The sequence below is a fragment of the Lytechinus variegatus genome, chromosome 2 (genome assembly GCF_018143015.1).
Source record: "Lytechinus variegatus isolate NC3 chromosome 2, Lvar_3.0, whole genome shotgun sequence".
Taxonomy (NCBI): Eukaryota; Metazoa; Echinodermata; class Echinoidea; order Temnopleuroida; family Toxopneustidae; genus Lytechinus; species Lytechinus variegatus.
This window is the reverse complement of record NC_054741.1, coordinates 58546013-58564659: the sequence shown is the minus strand read 5'-3', so window position 1 is coordinate 58564659 and position 18647 is coordinate 58546013. Positions and strand designations below refer to the sequence as shown.

Below are 18647 nucleotides of genomic sequence, written 5' to 3'. Positions count from 1 at the left end.
TTCTAAAAATTAAGTGATTAAGAGCCAAGTGCTGAAATTGTACAATATTCAAGCTATCTAAAAGGTATCGTCTCTGGAAGCTTTAACGTGCAAATTTGAAGGCTGGCGGTCATTTATATTTTCCATGTATTTCAGAAACATCAAGATATAAAATCTATCAACCTATAAGTGATTATGTAGAAACTTAGGAATGTTCTTTGATATTTGGTTGACATTTGAGATATTATATTTAAAAGAAAACTTTAAAAGAAAACTTCCGATGATTGCCTTCTTCAGGTCTTCACAACAATTAGTTATCATTATAGCCTTCTAAAAAACACACACACTCACCAGTAGGTGCAGGTGTAGTTGTGCTGGTGCATTCTACTCCCGCATCTTCACTGTGCACACAGTTGTGATTGTTTGGACCGTTACTAGGACAAGCAAAGAGATCTGTTTCAGTTCCATCACACTGAACGTTGTCAAGAATGATGCTTCCACTACCTTGTCCAAAGGCAGCATTACTTCGTGCAATCCCTGAATCACCCAGACCAAGGATCTGACACACAACTGTAGCATCAGTGTCATCCCACAAATCATCACATACAGTTCCCCACTCTCCACCGTAGTAGACTTCCACTCGACCTTCAGTATCTGATAAGCCACCCACAAGACGGATCGATTCTGAGAATGGGGAAGGAAAAAGGAAATACAATTAATTTCATCAATGATTATATCCTTTGAAATCTTTCTTTCAATTCCATTTCATATGTACACTTTACGCTACTAATTGGTCAAGTCAAGACTGCATGCACCCTTTGTGGCAAAAGACAGTCAAAGTGCAATCTACACTAAGAATCTGACAAACTCACTGCTGTAGCATCTTTGATCACTTAAAAATTACAATGTTCAGAATGAATGGCCCTTGATTAGGTTCTCCAGAACAATGTCATTATAGCCTCCTACACAAAATTCATGATGTAGTTATCATGGGGTGCATTTTACTCCTACATTTTCAATGTGCCCACAGTCGGGAACTTATGCGCCACGGCCGAAGATACCAATCTGTTCTTCATAATTTTCAATATTTTGAGAAGCATCCAGAATTCGAAATGAGTCATAAGAAGTCAAGATGATTGCAGTGTTTATAAAATATATGGCATATTTTGGGTCTCCATAACCATAAGATATCTTAGCCTCCTATGGAAAAAAAACCAACACCAGTTGAAGATGTACTAGTGTTGTTCTACTCATGCATCTTCACCGTGCACACAGTTGAGACTGTCTGGGTCATCACCACATTGATTTATTTAAGAGCCCATGTTATGTGCAATTTTTATCTAGGATTTCCACCTTCAAGTACATAAATGAATGAAAGCTCGAAAAAATCTTCAGTGGATATACACAACAAGTGGAATGCCTCTGGCCGTCTCACCTGCATCACGCGGTTCAATATAGCAACAGTGCTGACTTTGAATACTACTCTAACTCGCACAAGATGTTCAGTGATACATGGTTACTCTTATGTCCACTTTTTATGAACTAGACCAATAAACTTACAGAGAAATGATGGTTATTCAACAAAAAAAAACCAACATGGCCAAAGTTCATTGACCTTACATGACCTTTGACCTTGATCATGTGACCTGAAACTTGAACAGGATGTTCAGTGATACTTGATTACTCTTATGTACAAGTTTCATGAATCAGATCCATAAACTTTCAAAGTTATGATGGTAATTCAACAGATACACCCAATTCAGCCAAAGTTCATTGACCTTTGACCTTGGTCATGTGACCTGAAATGCGCACAGGATGTTCAGTGATACTTGATTACTCTAATGTCCAAGTTTAATGAACTAGACCAATAAACTTTCAAAGTAATGATGGTAATTCAACAGATACCCCCGATTCGGCCAAAGTTCATTGACCATAAATGACCTTTGACCTTAATCATGAGACCTGAAACTTGCACAAAATGTTCAGTGATGCTCGATTACTATTATGTCCAAGTTTCATGAATCAGATCCATAAACTTTCAAAGTTATGATGGGAATTCAACAGATATCCCCAATTCGGCCAAAGTTCATTGACCCTAAATGACCTTTGACCTTGGTCATGTGACGTGAAACTCATGCAGGATGTTTATTGATAATTGATTAACCTTATGTCCAAGTTTCATGAACTAGGTTCATATATTTTCTAAGTTATGATGACATTTCAAAAACTTAACCTCAGGTTAAGATTTTGATGTTGATTCCTCCAACATGGTCTAAGTTCATTGACCCTACATGACCTTTGACCTTAGTCATGTGACATGAAACTCTAATAGGATGTTCAGTAATACTTGATTAAACTTATGGCTATTTTTTATTAACTAGGTTCATATACTTTTTAAGTTATGACATCATTTCAAAAACTTAAAAAAAAAAAAAACCTCAGGTTAAGATTTGATGTTGACGCCGCCGCCGCCGCCGTCGGAAAAGCGGCGCCTATAGTCTCACTCTGCTTCGCAGGTGAGACAAAAATCATTAGCTTATTCTTGATTTATTTATAATTATCTAACAGGGAGTTGAGATGTTCTTTTATTCATAAATTAAATTAGATACCATAGCCTCTTATAAAAAAAAACCTCACCGGTAGGTGGATATGTTGTTGTGCTGGAGCATACTACTCCTGCATCCTCACTGTGGCCACAGTTGTGATTGTATGGGCCATTACTAGGACAGTCAAAGATACTCAATTCAGTTCCAGTACAATGAACATCGTCAAGAATGATGCTACCACTACCTTGTCCAAAGGCAGCATTAGTTTGCGCAGTCCCTGAATCACCCAGACCAAGGATCTGACACACCACTGTAGCATCAGTGCCATCCCAGTAATCGTCACACACAGTTCCCCACTCTCCATTGTAATAGACTTCTACTCGGCCTTCAGAATCTGATGAGCCACCCACAAGACGGATCAATTCTGAGCATAGTGGAGGAAAGAGGAAATGCAAGATACATGTATCAAGATACATAAATAAAGACTGCATCCTTTGTGGCAAAACACTCAGAATGGCCCAGACCAAGGATATAACACCTTACTTTGGTCCGCGTCGTAAGTCCTCCATTCAGCCGTAGTACTTGACTGTGATCCACCCACAAAACAGATGGATTCTGACAATCCTCGAGTAAGAAATTTGAAGGCAATCTGTCTCGTAATTCTTGAATTTATGGCTTTCAATATGACATATCTTTTTAATGTACTCAAATATGCACCCTTGGTTTCCTTTAAATGTTCGGTGATTCCGACACAAGTGCTGAAATTATACAATGTATGCAAGCTATTCAAAAGTTGATTTATCTGAGAGCCTCAACTCGAAAACTGGAAGACTTGAAGTCCTTTATACTTTTCTATATTTTTGAAAATTATCCATAATTTTAAAAGTAGTCAAAATTCAACAGATCATGTAGGAACTAGAGTAGTAAAGGAGAGAGGAAATACAATTGATTTCATCTAAGATTCTATTCTTTCAAAATTGTCTTTGAATATTCAGTCACTTTGTGTTACAATATAGAAAGAACCATTGCTGTTCACTTTATCTGAGAATGTGTCTGCAACCTCTGCAGATCAAGATGCATAACATCAAGATACACAAACGGAGACTGCATGCCTCCTTTGTGGCAAAAGGCAGTCCAAGAATAACCCAGACAGAAGGATCTGAGTCATCTAACACACCATTGCATTTGATATCGTCATAGATTTCCACTTTGCCTTGGAATTTATGAGCCATCCTTAAGACGGATCGATTCTTAGAAATACTCAAGTAAGAATTTTTATGCTGATCTCTAAAGTAATTCTAGGTGTTGTAGCTTAGTGGATAAGTCTCCAGACATTGAACCACAAGAGCCGGGGTTCGAACCCCAACACAGCACACATGTCCTTTAGAAAGGCGTTGATCTACATTTACCATGCTCCACCCAGGTGAAGTAACTGGGTACCCAGTATTTCTTAAATGCTTTATCACCCGATAAGAGTAGCCACAACGCCACAACTGGGCGTTGTGGCGTGCGCCTGTAATCCAAGCTGTGGGGAAGTTACAAATTGATGCAGAGGTTCGAGCCCTGGTCACATCTTTCGGATGGTGACGTTAAAGGTCGGTCCCAGACGTAAATAATCATATCTGATTGATACACGTCTGACAAAACTCAAATACACAAATACACACACATGGTAAAGCCGTTGAAATAGTGAGTAGCGCTTAGAAACATTGTATTAAGCGCTATATAAATGTTGAATATCATTATTATTCTTACATGATCTTCAGTATGATCATTTTTATCTTTTCATATGATGAAGTATGCAACCTAGGTTATCTTTAAAAGTTTCAGAGATTCCTAAGGGCTGAAATTATACGATGTATACAAACTATCCAAAATTTGTCTTATCCGAAAGCTTATTGGAATACTGAAGGTACTTCATGATTTTAGAGTCTTTAAAAAACATCAACGACTTGGAAGCTGATGAAAGCTATTTGGTTGACATATCAGAAATTTGTATCTCAGAGACTTAGCCATCTTTTTTAAAAAATAAGGTATACTCCAGGCAGTGGCGTAACTACCGGGGGCATGGGGGGCACGTCCCCCCCAATCGGCTGACAAAAAAGAAACCGGGAAAAGTAGAAAATGAGGGAGAAAGGAAGAGAAAAGTAATGGCAAAGAAAAAAATATTATTCATTATAATGTTATATTATAATTATGTTATGTTACATTACATAATAAACATTTTTATCATAACTTTATGAAACTTAATTTGCTCAAGGCCTATGTCTTCATTGTTCCTGATGCTCGCAACGAAATATGTAACCCTGTTCTACTAAGGCCGCCCGCTTTCAAGTCAATTTACACCAAATATATTTCCTCGCACTTTGAGTTATCATTGTTTTGTGTAGTGACATATGCTTTTTTTTCATGACTACTTAAAGTAATTGCCCCATGTTAAGGTCTTGATATGTATGAAACATTTCCTGTCCGTGATTACGTTCGCATTAGTGGATTGGTGAGATATGTCTGCTCTCCATGAATTCCTAAAGTCATTTCTTAAAATGTCCCTTTTTCTGATTGGAATATCAAATATTTTCAGCTCCCGCTTCGCGCTCGCATCATTTGGGTAATGAAATACGTATGGTCCTAGTAAATTCCTACAAACAACCCTTAGAATGACTTACTTCAGGTCGGAAATATCTAAATTTTAAGCTCGCGCTTCGCGCTCACAATATTGGATTTGTGAGGTGCGTATGATAATCATGATTACAAGGACTACAAAAAAGTGCTCCAAGTGTTCAGATATAACTCTAACAAAATCAGCATGGCTTGGCACTCGCAATAGATGACTATAGTGAGATATGAACATGTATACTCTTAATAGATTCCTAAAATATAGTCCCGAAAATCTCAGAGTATGGGGTCAATATATCCAAAAATTTCAGTTCGTGCTTCCCGCTTGCATTGTTTCGCGAGACAGGTACCCATCATGATTACAAAAATTTGATTATAATGTCCCTTTTTAGGACTGAATATCAAAAATTTTCAGCTCACGCTTCGCGCTCGCATTTTTTGATCAGTGAGATACATATCCGTGTATCTCCCTGTATGGGGTCAATATATACAAATATTTTAGCTTGCCCCTTCCCACTTGCATTGTTTCGAGAGACAGGTACCATCATGATTACAAAAATTTAATTATAATGTCCCTTTTTAGGACTGAATATCAAAAATATTTGATCAGTAAGATACAAATCCGTTTAATGACATTGTCCTTAATGTCTCTATTAGGTCAGTATACCTGGCATTTCAAAATTTTTGCAGGTGCCCCTCCCCATTGCCGTGACCCATGGTATGCCACTGACTCCAAGTCTTCACAACAATTAGTTATCATCATAGCCTTCTGTTGAAGATCACACTCACCAGTAGGTGAAGATGTAGTTGTGCTGGAGCAAACCACTCCTGCATCCTCACTGTGGCCACAGTTGTGATTGTTTGGACCGTTACTAGGACAAGCAAAGAGATCTGTTTCAGTTCCTTCACACTGAACGTTGTCAAGAATGATGCTTCCACTACCTTGTCCAAAGGCAGCATTACTTCGTGCAGTCCCTGAATCACCCAGACCAAGGATCTGACACACAACTGTAGCATCAGTGTCATCCCACAAATCATCGCACACAGTTCCCCACTCTCCACCGTAATAGACTTCCACTCGACCTTCAGAATCTGATGCGCCATCCACAAGACGGATCGATTCTGAAAAAAACAAAGGAAAGAAGAAATGTAAATATATTTCACCTATGATTCTATCCTTTTAAAGTTTTCTTTCAATTACGAAGTGTCCATTGTAATATAGAAGTGGTCACGTTATGCAAGTTTCCCCTACTCAGAATATGTCTGAAACCTCAATTCTGATATCAAGCCAAGATCAATATCACAATAATGGCAAAAGAGAGTCCTAGAACCACTGTAAGCTTTATTCTAATGGACTTCCACTTGGCCTTGGTACTCATGATAAAGCCACCCACAATGCGGAAGGAGTCTGACAATTATTCTTAACCAAGAATTTTCTGTAGCTGATCTGTCAAGAAATATCATAGTTTATCAATAGGATTCGCAAGCATTTTCATGTATCCAATTACCAGTTAGACCATTCAGTTAATTTGCCACCTAGGTTACATTTTGAAAATTCAGTGATTATGAGCCAAGTGCTGAAATTGTACAATGTTTACAAGCTATCCAAAAAGTATCGTATCTGAAAGTTTAACGTGCAAATTGGAAGGCTGGAGGTCATTCATAATTTTTCATGTTTTTGAGAAACATGAAGACATAAAAACTTAGGAACCTACAAGATATTATGTAGAAACTTTGGAATGATCTTTGATATTTGGTTGTCATTTGAGAGTTTATATGAAAGAAAACTTCCAATGATGGCCTTCTTCAAGTCTTCATAACAACTAGATATTATTGTACCCTCCTTTAAAACAAGAACTCACCGGTAGGTGAAGATGTCGTTGTGCTGGAGCATTCTACTCCTGCATCCTCACTGTGGCCACAGTTGTGATTGTTTGGACCGTTACTAGGACAAGCAAAGAGATCTGTTTCAGTTCCATCACACTGAACGTTGTCAAGAATGATGCTTCCACTACCTTGTCCAAAGGCAGCATTAGTTCGTGCAGTCCCTGAATCACCCAGACCTAGGATCTGACACACAACTGCAGCATCAGTGTCATCCCACAAATCATCGCACACAGTTCCCCACTCTCCACCGTAATAGACTTCCACTCGACCTTCAGTATCTGAGGATCCACCCACAAGACGGATTGATTCTGAAAATAACAAAGGAAAGAAGAAATGTGAATTATTTTCACCTCTGATTCTATCCTTTTAAAGTTTTCTTTCAATTACGAAGTGTCCATTATGATATAGAAGTGGTCACGTCATGCGAATTTTCCCCACTCAGTATATGTCTAAAACCTCAATTTTGATATCAAGCCAAGATTAATATCACATTAATGGCAAAAGAGAGTCCTAGAACCACTGTAAGCTATATTTTAATGGACTTCCACTTGGCCTTGGTACTCATGATAAAGCCACCCACAATACGGAAGGAGTCTGACAATTATTCTTAACCGAGAATTTTCTGGAGCTGATCTGTCAAGAAATGTCGCAGTTTATCAATAGGATTCGCAAGCATTTTCATGTATCCAATTACCATTTAGACCATTCAGTTAATTTGCCACCTAGCTTACATTCTGAAAATTCAGTGATTATGAGCCAAGTGCTGAAATTGTACAATGTTTATAAGCTATCCAAAAAGTATCGTATCTAAAAGCTTTAACGTGCAAATTGGAAGGCTGGAGGTTATTTATAATTTTTCATGTGTTTGACAAACATCAAGACTTAGCAACTTACAAGATATAATGTAGAAACTTTAGAATGATCTTTGATATTTGGTTGACATTTGAGAGTTTATTTAAAACAAAACTACCGATGATGGCCTTCTTCACGTCTTCATAACAACTAGATATTATTGTACCCTCCTTTTAAACAAGAACTCACCGGTAGGTGAAGATGTCGTTGTGCTGGTGCATTCCACTCCTGCATCCTCACTGTGGCCACAGTTGTGATTGTTTGGACCGTTACTGGGACAAGCAAAGAGATCTGTTTCAGTTCCATCACACTGAACGTTGTCAAGAATGATGCTTCCACTACCTTGTCCAAAGGCAGCATTACTTCGTGCAGTCCCTGAATCACCCAGACCAAGGATCTGACACACAACTGCAGCATCAGTGTCATCCCACAAATCATCGCACACAGTTCCCCACTCTCCACCGTAATAGACTTCCACTCGACCTTCAGAATCTGATGCGCCATCCACAAGACGGATCGATTCTGAAAAAAACAAAGGAAAGAAGAAATGTAAATATATTTCACCTATGATTCTATCCTTTTAAAGTTTTCTTTCAATTACGAAGTGTCCATTATGATATGGAAGTGGTCACGTCATGCGAATTTTCCCCACTCAGTATATGTCTCAAACCTCAATTCTGATATCAAGCCAAGATCAATATCACAATAATGGCAAAAGAGAGTCCTAGAACCACTGTAAGGTATATTTCAATGGACTTCCACTTGGCCTTGGTACCCATGATAAAGCCACCGACAATACGGAAGGAGTCTGACAATTATTCTTAACCGAGAATTTTCTGGAGCTGATCTGTCAAGAAATATCGTAGTTTATCAATAGGATTCGCAAGCATTTTCATGTATCCAATTACCATTTAGACCATTCAGTTAATTTGCCACCTAGGTTACATTTTGAAAATTCAGTGATTATGAGCCAAGTGCTGAAATTGTACAATGTTTACAAGCTATCCAAAAAGTATCGTATCTGAAAGCTTTAACGTGCAAATTGGAAGGCTGGAGGTCATTTATAATTTTTCATGTATTTGAGAAGCATCAAGCCTTAGCAACTTACAAGATATTATGTAGAAACTTTAGAATGATCTTTGATATTTGGTTGACATTTGAGAGTTTATTTAAAAGAAAACTTCCAATGATGGCCTTCTTCAAGTCTTCATAACAACTAGATATTATTGTACCCTCCTTTAAAACAAGAACTCACCGGTAGGTGAAGATGTCGTTGTGCTGGAGCATTCTACTCCTGCATCCTCACTGTGGCCACAGTTGTGATTGTTTGGACCGTTACTAGGACAAGCAAAGAGATCTGATTCAGTTCCATCACACTGAACGTTGTCAAGAATGATGCTTCCACTTCCTTGTCCAAAGGCAGCATTAGTTCGTGCAGTCCCTGAATCACCCAGACCAAGGATCTGACACACAACTGCAGCATCAGTGTCATCCCACAAATCATCGCACACAGTTCCCCACTCTCCACCGTAATAGACTTCCACTCGACCTTCAGTATCTGAGGATCCACCCACAAGACGGATCGATTCTGAAAATAACAAAGGAAAGAAGAAATGTAAATTATTTTCACCTATGATTCTATCCTTTTAAAGTTTTCTTTCAATTACGAAGTGTCCATTATGATATAGAAGTGGTCACGTCATGCAATTTTCCCCACTCAGTATATGTCTAAAACCTCAATTTTGATATCAAGCCAAGATTAATATCACATTAATGGCAAAAGAGAGTCCTAGAACCACTGTAAGGTATATTTTAATGGACTTCCACTTGGCCTTGGTACTCATGATAAAGCCACCCACAATACGGAAGGAGTCTGACAATTATTTTTAACCGAGAATTTTCTGGAGCTGATCTGTCAAGAAATATCGTAGTTTATCAATAGGATTCGCAAGCATTTTCATGTATCCAATTACCATTTAGACCATTCAGTTAATTTGCCAACTAGGTTACATTCTGAAAATTCAGTGATTATGAGCCAAGTGCTGAAATTGTACAATGTTTATAAGCTATCCAAAAAGTATCGTATCTGAAAGCTTTAACGTGCAAATTGGAAGGCTGGAGGTTATTTATAATTTTTCATGTGTTTGACAAACATCAAGACTTAGCAACTTACAAGATATAATGTAGAAACTTTAGAATGATCTTTGATATTTGGTTGACATTTGAGAGTTTATTTAAAAGAAAACTTCCAATGATGGCCTTCTTCACGTCTTCATAACAACTAGATATTATTGTACCCTCCTTTTAAACAAGAACTCACCGGTAGGTGAAGATGTCGTTGTGCTGGTGCATTCTACTCCTGCATCCTCACTGTGGCCACAGTTGTGATTGTTTGGACCGTTACTAGGACAAGCAAAGAGATCTGTTTCAGTTCCATCACACTGAACGTTGTCAAGAATGATGCTTCCACTTCCTTGTCCAAAGGCAGCATTAGTTCGTGCAGTCCCTGAATCACCCAGACCAAGGATCTGACACACAACTGCAGCATCAGTGTCATCCCACAAATCATCGCACACAGTTCCCCACTCTCCACCGTAATAGACTTCCACTCGACCTTCAGAATCTGATGCGCCATCCACAAGACGGATCGATTCTGAAAAAAACAAAGGAAAGAAGAAATGTAAATATATTTCACCTATGATTCTATCCTTTTAAAGTTTTCTTTCAATTACGAAGTGTCCATTATGATATGGAAGTGGTCACGTCATGCAAATTTTCCCCTACTCAATATATGTCTGAAACCTCAATTCTGATATCAAGCCAAGATTAATATCACATTAATGGCAAAAGAGAGTCCTAGAACCACTGTAAGGTATATTTCAATGGACTTCCACTTGGCCTTGGTACTCATGATAAAGCCACCGACAATACGGAAGGAGTCTGACAATTATTCTTAACCGAGAATTTTCTGGAGCTGATCTGTCAAGAAATATCGTAGTTTATCAATAGGATTCGCAAGCATTTTCATGTATCCAATTACCATTTAGACCATTCAGTTAATTTGCCACCTAGGTTACATTTTGAAAATTCAGTGATTATGAGCCAAGTGCTGAAATTGTACAATGTTTACAAGCTATCCAAAAAGTATCGTATCTGAAAGCTTTAACATGCAAATTGGAAGGCTGGAGGTCATTTATAATTTTTCATGTATTTGAGAAGCATCAAGCCTTAGCAACTTACAAGATATTATGTAGAAACTTTAGAATGATCTTTGATATTTGGTTGACATTTGAGAGTTTATTTGAAAGAAAACTTCCAATGATGGCCTTCTTCAAGTCTTCATAACAACTAGATATTATTGTACCCTCCTTTAAAACAAGAACTCACCGGTAGGTGAGGATGTCGTTGTGCTGGTGCATTCCACTCCTGCATCCTCACTGTGGCCACAGTTGTGATTGTTTGGACCGTTACTAGGACAAGCAAAGAGATCTGTTTCAGTTCCATCACACTGAACGTTGTCAAGAATGATGCTTCCACTACCTTGTCCAAAGGCAGCATTACTTCGTGCAGTCCCTGAATCACCCAGACCAAGGATCTGACACACAACTGCAGCATCAGTGTCATCCCACAAATCATCGCACACAGTTCCCCACTCTCCACCGTAATAGACTTCCACTCGACCTTCAGAATCTGATGCGCCATCCACAAGACGGATCGATTCTGAAAAAACAAAAGAAAAGAAGAAATGTAAATATATTTCACCTATGATTCTATCCTTTTAAAGTTTTCTTTCAATTACGAAGTGTCCATTATGATATAGAAGTGGTCACGTCATGCAAGTTTCCCCTACTCAGTATATGTCTGAAACCTCAATTCTGATATCAAGCCAAGATTAATATCACATTAATGGCAAAAGAGAGTCCTAGAACCACTGTAAGGTATATTTCAATGGACTTCCACTTGGCCTTGGTACTCATGATAAAGCCACCGACAATACGGAAGGAGTCTGACAATTATTCTTAACCGAGAATTTTCTGGAGCTGATCTGTCAAGAAATATCGTAGTTTATCAATAGGATTCGCAAGCATTTTCATGTATCCAATTACCATTTAGACCATTCAGTTAATTTGCCACCTAGGTTACATTTTGAAAATTCAGTGATTATGAGCCAAGTGCTGAAATTGTACAATGTTTACAAGCTATCCAAAAAGTATCGTATCTGAAAGCTTTAACGTGCAAATTGGAAGGCTGGACGTCATTTATAATTTTTCATGTGTTTGAGAAACATCAATACTAAGCAACTTACAAGATATTATGTAGAAACTTTAGAATGATCTTTGATATTTGGTTGACATTTGAGAGTTTATTTGAAAGAAAACTTCCAATGATGGCCTTCTTCAAGTCTTCATAACAACTAGATATTATTGTACCCTCCTTTAAAACAAGAACTCACCGGTAGGTGAAGATGTCGTTGTGCTGGTGCATTCCACTCCTGCATCCTCACTGTGGCCACAGTTGTGATTGTTTGGACCGTTACTAGGACAAGCAAAGAGATCTGTTTCAGTTCCATCACACTGAACGTTGTCAAGAATGATGCTTCCACTACCTTGTCCAAAGGCAGCATTACTTCGTGCAGTCCCTGAATCACCCAGACCAAGGATCTGACACACAACTGCAGCATCAGTGTCATCCCACAAATCATCGCACACAGTTCCCCACTCTCCACCGTAATAGACTTCCACTCGACCTTCAGAATCTGATGCGCCATCCACAAGACGGATCGATTCTGAAAAAACAAAGGAAAGAAGAAATGTAAATATATTTCACCTATGATTCTATCCTTTTAAAGTTTTCTTTCAATTACGAAGTGTCCATTGTAATATAGAAGTGGTCACGTTATGCAAGTTTCCCCTACTCAGAATATGTCTGAAACCTCAATTCTGATATCAAGCCAAGATCAATATCACAATAATGGCAAAAGAGAGTCCTAGAACCACTGTAAGCTTTATTCTAATGGACTTCCACTTGGCCTTGGTACTCATGATAAAGCCACCCACAATGCGGAAGGAGTCTGACAATTATTCTTAACCAAGAATTTTCTGGAGCTGATCTGTCAAGAAATATCATAGTTTATCAATAGGATTCGCAAGCATTTTCATGTATCCAATTACCAGTTAGACCATTCAGTTAATTTGCCAACTAGGTTACATTCTGAAAATTCAGTGATTATGAGCCAAGTGCTGAAATTGTACAATGTTTACAAGCTATCCAAAAAGTATCGTATCTGAAAGTTTAACGTGCAAATTGGAAGGCTGGAGGTCATTCATAATTTTTCATGTTTTTGAGAAACATGAAGACATAAAAACTTAGGAACCTACAAGATATTATGTAGAAACTTTGGAATGATCTTTGATATTTGGTTGTCATTTGAGATTTTATATGAAAGAAAACTTCCAACGATGGCCTTCTTCAAGTCTTCATAACAACTAGATATTATTGTACCCTCCTTTAAAACAAGAACTCACCGGTAGGTGAAGATGTCGTTGTGCTGGAGCATTCTACTCCTGCATCCTCACTGTGGCCACAGTTGTGATTGTTTGGACCGTTACTAGGACAAGCAAAGAGATCTGTTTCAGTTCCATCACACTGAACGTTGTCAAGAATGATGCTTCCACTACCTTGTCCAAAGGCAGCATTAGCTTGTGCAGTCCCTGAATCACCCAGACCAAGGATCTGACACACAACTGCAGCATCAGTGTCATCCCACAAATCATCGCACACAGTTCCCCACTCTCCACCGTAATAGACTTCCACTCGACCTTCAGAATCTGAGGATCCACCCACAAGACGAATTGTTTCTGAAAGTAAAAGAAAGAGGAAATGCAGGATAAATGTATAAAGATCCATAAATGGATATTGTCTGCATCTGCGGCAAGGCAGTCCTAAAACTACCGGGAACAAAGATCTGACACAAAACTCTAAGCTACATCGATATAGACTCTAACCTGGCCTTGGTATTCATAATAGAGCCACCCACAATATGGATCCATTCCAACAATATTCGAACAAGAGTTCTTTGTAGCTGATCTGTTAAGAAATTTTATAGTTCATGAATAGGATTCACAAGCATTTTCAATTACCATTTAGACCATTCAGTTAATTTGCCACTTATGTTACATTTAAAAAGTTCTATATGATTATAAGCCAAGTACCGAAATTGTACAATGCATACAAGCTATCCAAAAGTATCTTATCTGAAAGCCGTAACTTGCAAATTGGAAGACTGGAGGTCATTCATAATTTTCAATGTTTTTGAGGAACATCAAGAATTTAAGAACTCATCAACCTACATGTGATAATGTAGACGCTCTGGAATGATCTTAGATATTTGGTCGACCTATTAGAACATAATTCAACCAAAAAATGCAGTTTTGATATCAAATTATCATTATATCAAAAAATGTCTTCTTCATGTCTCCATAACAATTAGATATTAGTATAGCCTCTTAATAAAAAGAACTCACCAGCAGGTGAAGATGTGGTTGTGCTGGTGCATTCTACTCCTGCATCCTCACCGTGGCCACAGTTGTGATTGTTTGGACCGTTACTAGGACAAGCAAAGAGATCTGTTTCAGTTCCATCACACTGAACGTTGTCAAGAATGATGCTTCCACTACCTTGTCCAAAGGCAGCATTAGTTCGTGCAGTCCCTGAATCACCCAGACCAAGGATCTGACACACAACTGCAGCATCAGTGTCATCCCACAAATCATCACATACAGTTCCCCACTCTCCATTGTAATAGACTTCCACTCGACCTTCAGTATCAGATGAGCCACCCACAAGACGGATCGATTCTGAGAATGGTGAAGGAAAGAGGAAATGCTAATTCATTTCACCAATGACTTTGAAATTCTTCTTTGAATTCCATTTCATGTACACTTTGTGCTACTTAGGGTATGTCTGAAACCCCCACTAATAGGTCAAGTCAAGACTGCATGCATCCTTTGTGGCAAAAGACAGTCAAATAACTACCTAGACCAAGAATCTGACAAAATCACAATTGTAGCATCATTGATCACTCAAAACTTACAATGTCTATAACAAATGGGCCCAGATTTGGGTCTCCAGCACAATATCATAGCCTCCTACACAAAATTCATGATGTAGTTAATGTGTTAGTGCAAATCTACTCCTACATTTTCAACGTCACGGTGCACACAGTAGGGAACGAATGCTCCATGATCTAAGATACTAATCAGTTGTTGCAGATCTAGACAAAAATGGTTGACCATGGAGGACAATTATGGGTCAAGATTTGTCTCCTGGATACATTGACCTGCAATTAAAAAATATGAATTCTAGAAATGGTCAAAGTTTACTTATTTTGGGGTATTTATTTTTTTCCATTTGAGGATATGCTTCCTGCATATATGTGACAAGTTTTGAGATTGATCCATCAGACGGCTCACCATTAAAGGGGAATCCAACCCAAATGAAACCTTGTTTTTATAAGAAAAAGAAAAATCAGACAAGTTGATAGGTGAAAGTTTGAACAACATTGGACAAATAACAAGAAAGTTATGAATTTTTTAAAGTTGTAAATATTGGTAATCACTATACCCATGGAGACTTCAAATTGGCCACTTATGTGATGTCATAGTGATGTAAGGCAAGGACTACTCTTCCATGTACTCCAATACATATTATGGCTAAAATGTCATTTTTCCCAAAAGTTTTATTTCAAATTATATTTTTCTTTCATGAGGACATTAAACAATATACTACATGGGTTATATTTAGATTACTGCCCCAGGGGAATGGGTACTTAGGAGAAAACCACAAATCCCTGATAATAAAGTACATGGCCTATGGGAAAGTTGTCCTTGCCCCTTGTCATAATTTACTTACCCAGTTGCCAATTTGAAATCTACATGGTATTAGTGATCTCAATTTTAAAGCAGCTATATTTTTCTTATTGCTTGTCCGATTTCTTTCAAACTTTCACCATTCTGTTTAATTCATTTTTCTCCTTCCCAACACAACATTCTATGGCCAAGGCTGGATTCCCCTTTAATTGGATGAGCAATTTTCATTTTAAAGATGGACTAATTTTGAAAGCAATCCAGTCATCAATTAATTATACCACCTTTCACATGGATGTGACATTAGATGCTCTACAAATGGTATTGTGATTTCAACTGTGTCACTTGGGATGATGGCACTGTTATTCATCTATCCTGCATGACCAAACATTGGATGATGGCTGAATCAGATTATCAACATGTCCCAGATATGAGATGCGGTCATTCACTGAACATTTCCAAACTGATTTCAGCTTTAAATGGAACAATTCAAGATGACGCATTGAAGATTTAAAATGAAGAAAAAATATTTCAATACCACGTCTGGATCCTCCATTGATACCTGAGATCTTATTAATATTATTATTATCATCATCATTATTATTATCATTATCATCACTATAATTATCAAATGGTCTTTCTAATAACTCTGCTATATGAAACTCACCAGATGTTGCATTAAAGCATTGTACTCCTGCATCTTCAGAATGTCCGCAATTGTGATTTAAAAGTCCATTACTAGGACAAGACACGAGGTCTGTTTCCGTTCCCACACACTGGACATTGTCGAGAATGATGTTCCCTGTACCCTGCCCAAAGTAGGCGTTCTGATACGCAATACCATTAGTACCCAAACCAAGGATCCGACACACTACTGTAGCATCAGTGTCATCCCAGAGATCGTCACAGACGGTTCCCCATTCTCCAAAGTAACTGATTTCAACCCGTCCATTGTAGTCCGTGGTGCCATCAACCAGCCGGATTGATGCTTTAAATATAAACAAAAAATCAAGGTACAATCATTTCTTTGTTTGGGAAATGCTTTGTACTATAAGAAACACAGAAAAAATGAAATGAAGTACATATGGTCAAAGTTTAAAGGAGGCAGATCAACCCCGAAGAAGAAGAAGAAAAAGAAGAAGAAGGAGTATATTGTGTTAATATTTGACACTCCAAAGATTTTTCACCATCATGTATATACTTACTGCGGCAGCCCAAAAGCCCCTGGGGCTATATGTGTATAAAATGGTCAAGTCCAATCCAGGAGGCCTATTTCAGTATTTGTGATGCAGATCTTGGCCTAACTATTAAAAGCTTTCATATTCCGGAATCACCAAAACACCAGGATTTTGCATTTTAGACGGTATTATCATACTTGTTTTCGGCGCATTTTGGGCTGTCCAAGCCAACTCGCAATACATTGGACAGTGATAGTTCAAAAACGAGCACTTGGACCCCAAATTTTGAATAATTTAACGTCTTCAGAATAAATTCCTTTGCGAATCTAGAGAGCATGATTAAAATGACATGGATTTTGGATGTGTGGGAGCAGAACTATTTTCATTTTAATATTGTATAGAAAAACAGTTGGCTTTAGATGGTTTAAATGATTATTAGACTCCCCCCCCCCCCCACTTAGAAAGTGTCAAACGCCATAGACTTGTAAAAAAAAGTTATTATAAGCCCATTTGAATGTATCGATGTGCGGATCAGTTAAGGCGACCGCACACCTTACTATTGGTCTGCGACCCGATTTAACAATAAAATGTAGCAGAATTTGATGCTAATATTGAGACTTGTAATATCTTTAATAATGTTCCGAATCATCATACGAATACCTGTGTTCAAATCTGTTACTGACTCAGCAAGGTTTCCACTTTGGCGAGTTGGAGTTGCGAGTCATACGCGAGCTGCGCGAGCTCTAACTCGCCTTAGCTCGCACAAGCTCGCGTGAAATTTACATTTTTTCCTGGAATTTGCTCCAGTGACGAAAGATTCAACATCGAGTTCACTACGCTCGCTGTACGAGTGAACCGAGCGCGAAACGAGTCAGGCCGAGCTTAGTATGAGTTGCGGTGACCTTTATACGACTTAAAGCGAGCTATGAACGAGTTATCAAGATTTTGTTACGAGTGATAAGAGTTTCATACGACCAAGGGGTGGGATATGCACATTTTTGGCACTCAAAGATCGATGCCGGCGGCGGTGGCGTCAACACCAAATCTTAACCGAAGGTTAAGTTTTTGAAATTAAATGGCATCATAACTTGGACCTAACTTGACCACAAGGTTAATCAATCATTACTAAACATCCTTCTTGAGTTTCAGGTCACAAGACCAAGGTCAGAGGTCATTTGTGGTCAATGAACTTAGACCATGTTTAGGGAATCAACATCAAAATCTTAACCTACGGTTCAGTTTTTGAAATGTCATCATAACTTAGAAAATATTTGAACCTAGTTCATGAAACGTGGACATAAGGTTATTAAAGAATATAAACATCCTGCTTGACTAAGGTCAAAGGTCAATTAGGGTCAATGGACTTTGGCTAATTGGGGTATTTGTTAAATTAACATTATAACTTTGAAAGTTTATGAATCTGATTCATGAAACTTGAACATTTTAGAGTAGTCAAGTATCACCGAACATTTCATGCCAGTTTCAAGTCACATGACCAAAGTCAAAGGTCATTTAAGGTTATTGAACTTTGGCCATTTTGGAGATTAATACTATATTGCTGTCATATAACTTTCAAAGTTTAGATACAGTTTATAAAATGTGGATATAGGGTAATCAAGTATCAATGACAACTGAAGTCTTAGGTCACATGATCAAGGTCAAATGTCATTTTATTGTCAATGAACGTAGTATTGTATCATTGTATGAATGGTGTTTTTAAGAAT

The 18647-nt window shown here is 38.1% G+C and overlaps 1 protein-coding gene across 1 annotated transcript in view; it reads right to left on the bottom strand.

Annotated features, from left to right (window-relative positions):
* LOC121406886 (deleted in malignant brain tumors 1 protein-like) overlaps positions 1–18647 on the bottom strand; it is a 56101-nt gene that overhangs the window by 37192 nt on the left and 262 nt on the right. Inside the window, exons 2-13 of the mRNA XM_041597758.1 lie at positions 16413–16733; positions 14405–14737; positions 13406–13738; positions 12334–12666; positions 11268–11600; positions 10201–10533; positions 9136–9468; positions 8070–8402; positions 7004–7336; positions 5931–6263; positions 2617–2949; positions 331–663 (exon numbers count right to left, since the gene is read on the bottom strand). Of these exons, the coding sequence (XP_041453692.1) occupies positions 331–663; positions 2617–2949; positions 5931–6263; positions 7004–7336; positions 8070–8402; positions 9136–9468; positions 10201–10533; positions 11268–11600; positions 12334–12666; positions 13406–13738; positions 14405–14737; positions 16413–16733 (3984 nt within the window). The remainder of the gene's footprint in view (positions 1–330; positions 664–2616; positions 2950–5930; positions 6264–7003; positions 7337–8069; positions 8403–9135; positions 9469–10200; positions 10534–11267; positions 11601–12333; positions 12667–13405; positions 13739–14404; positions 14738–16412; positions 16734–18647) is intronic.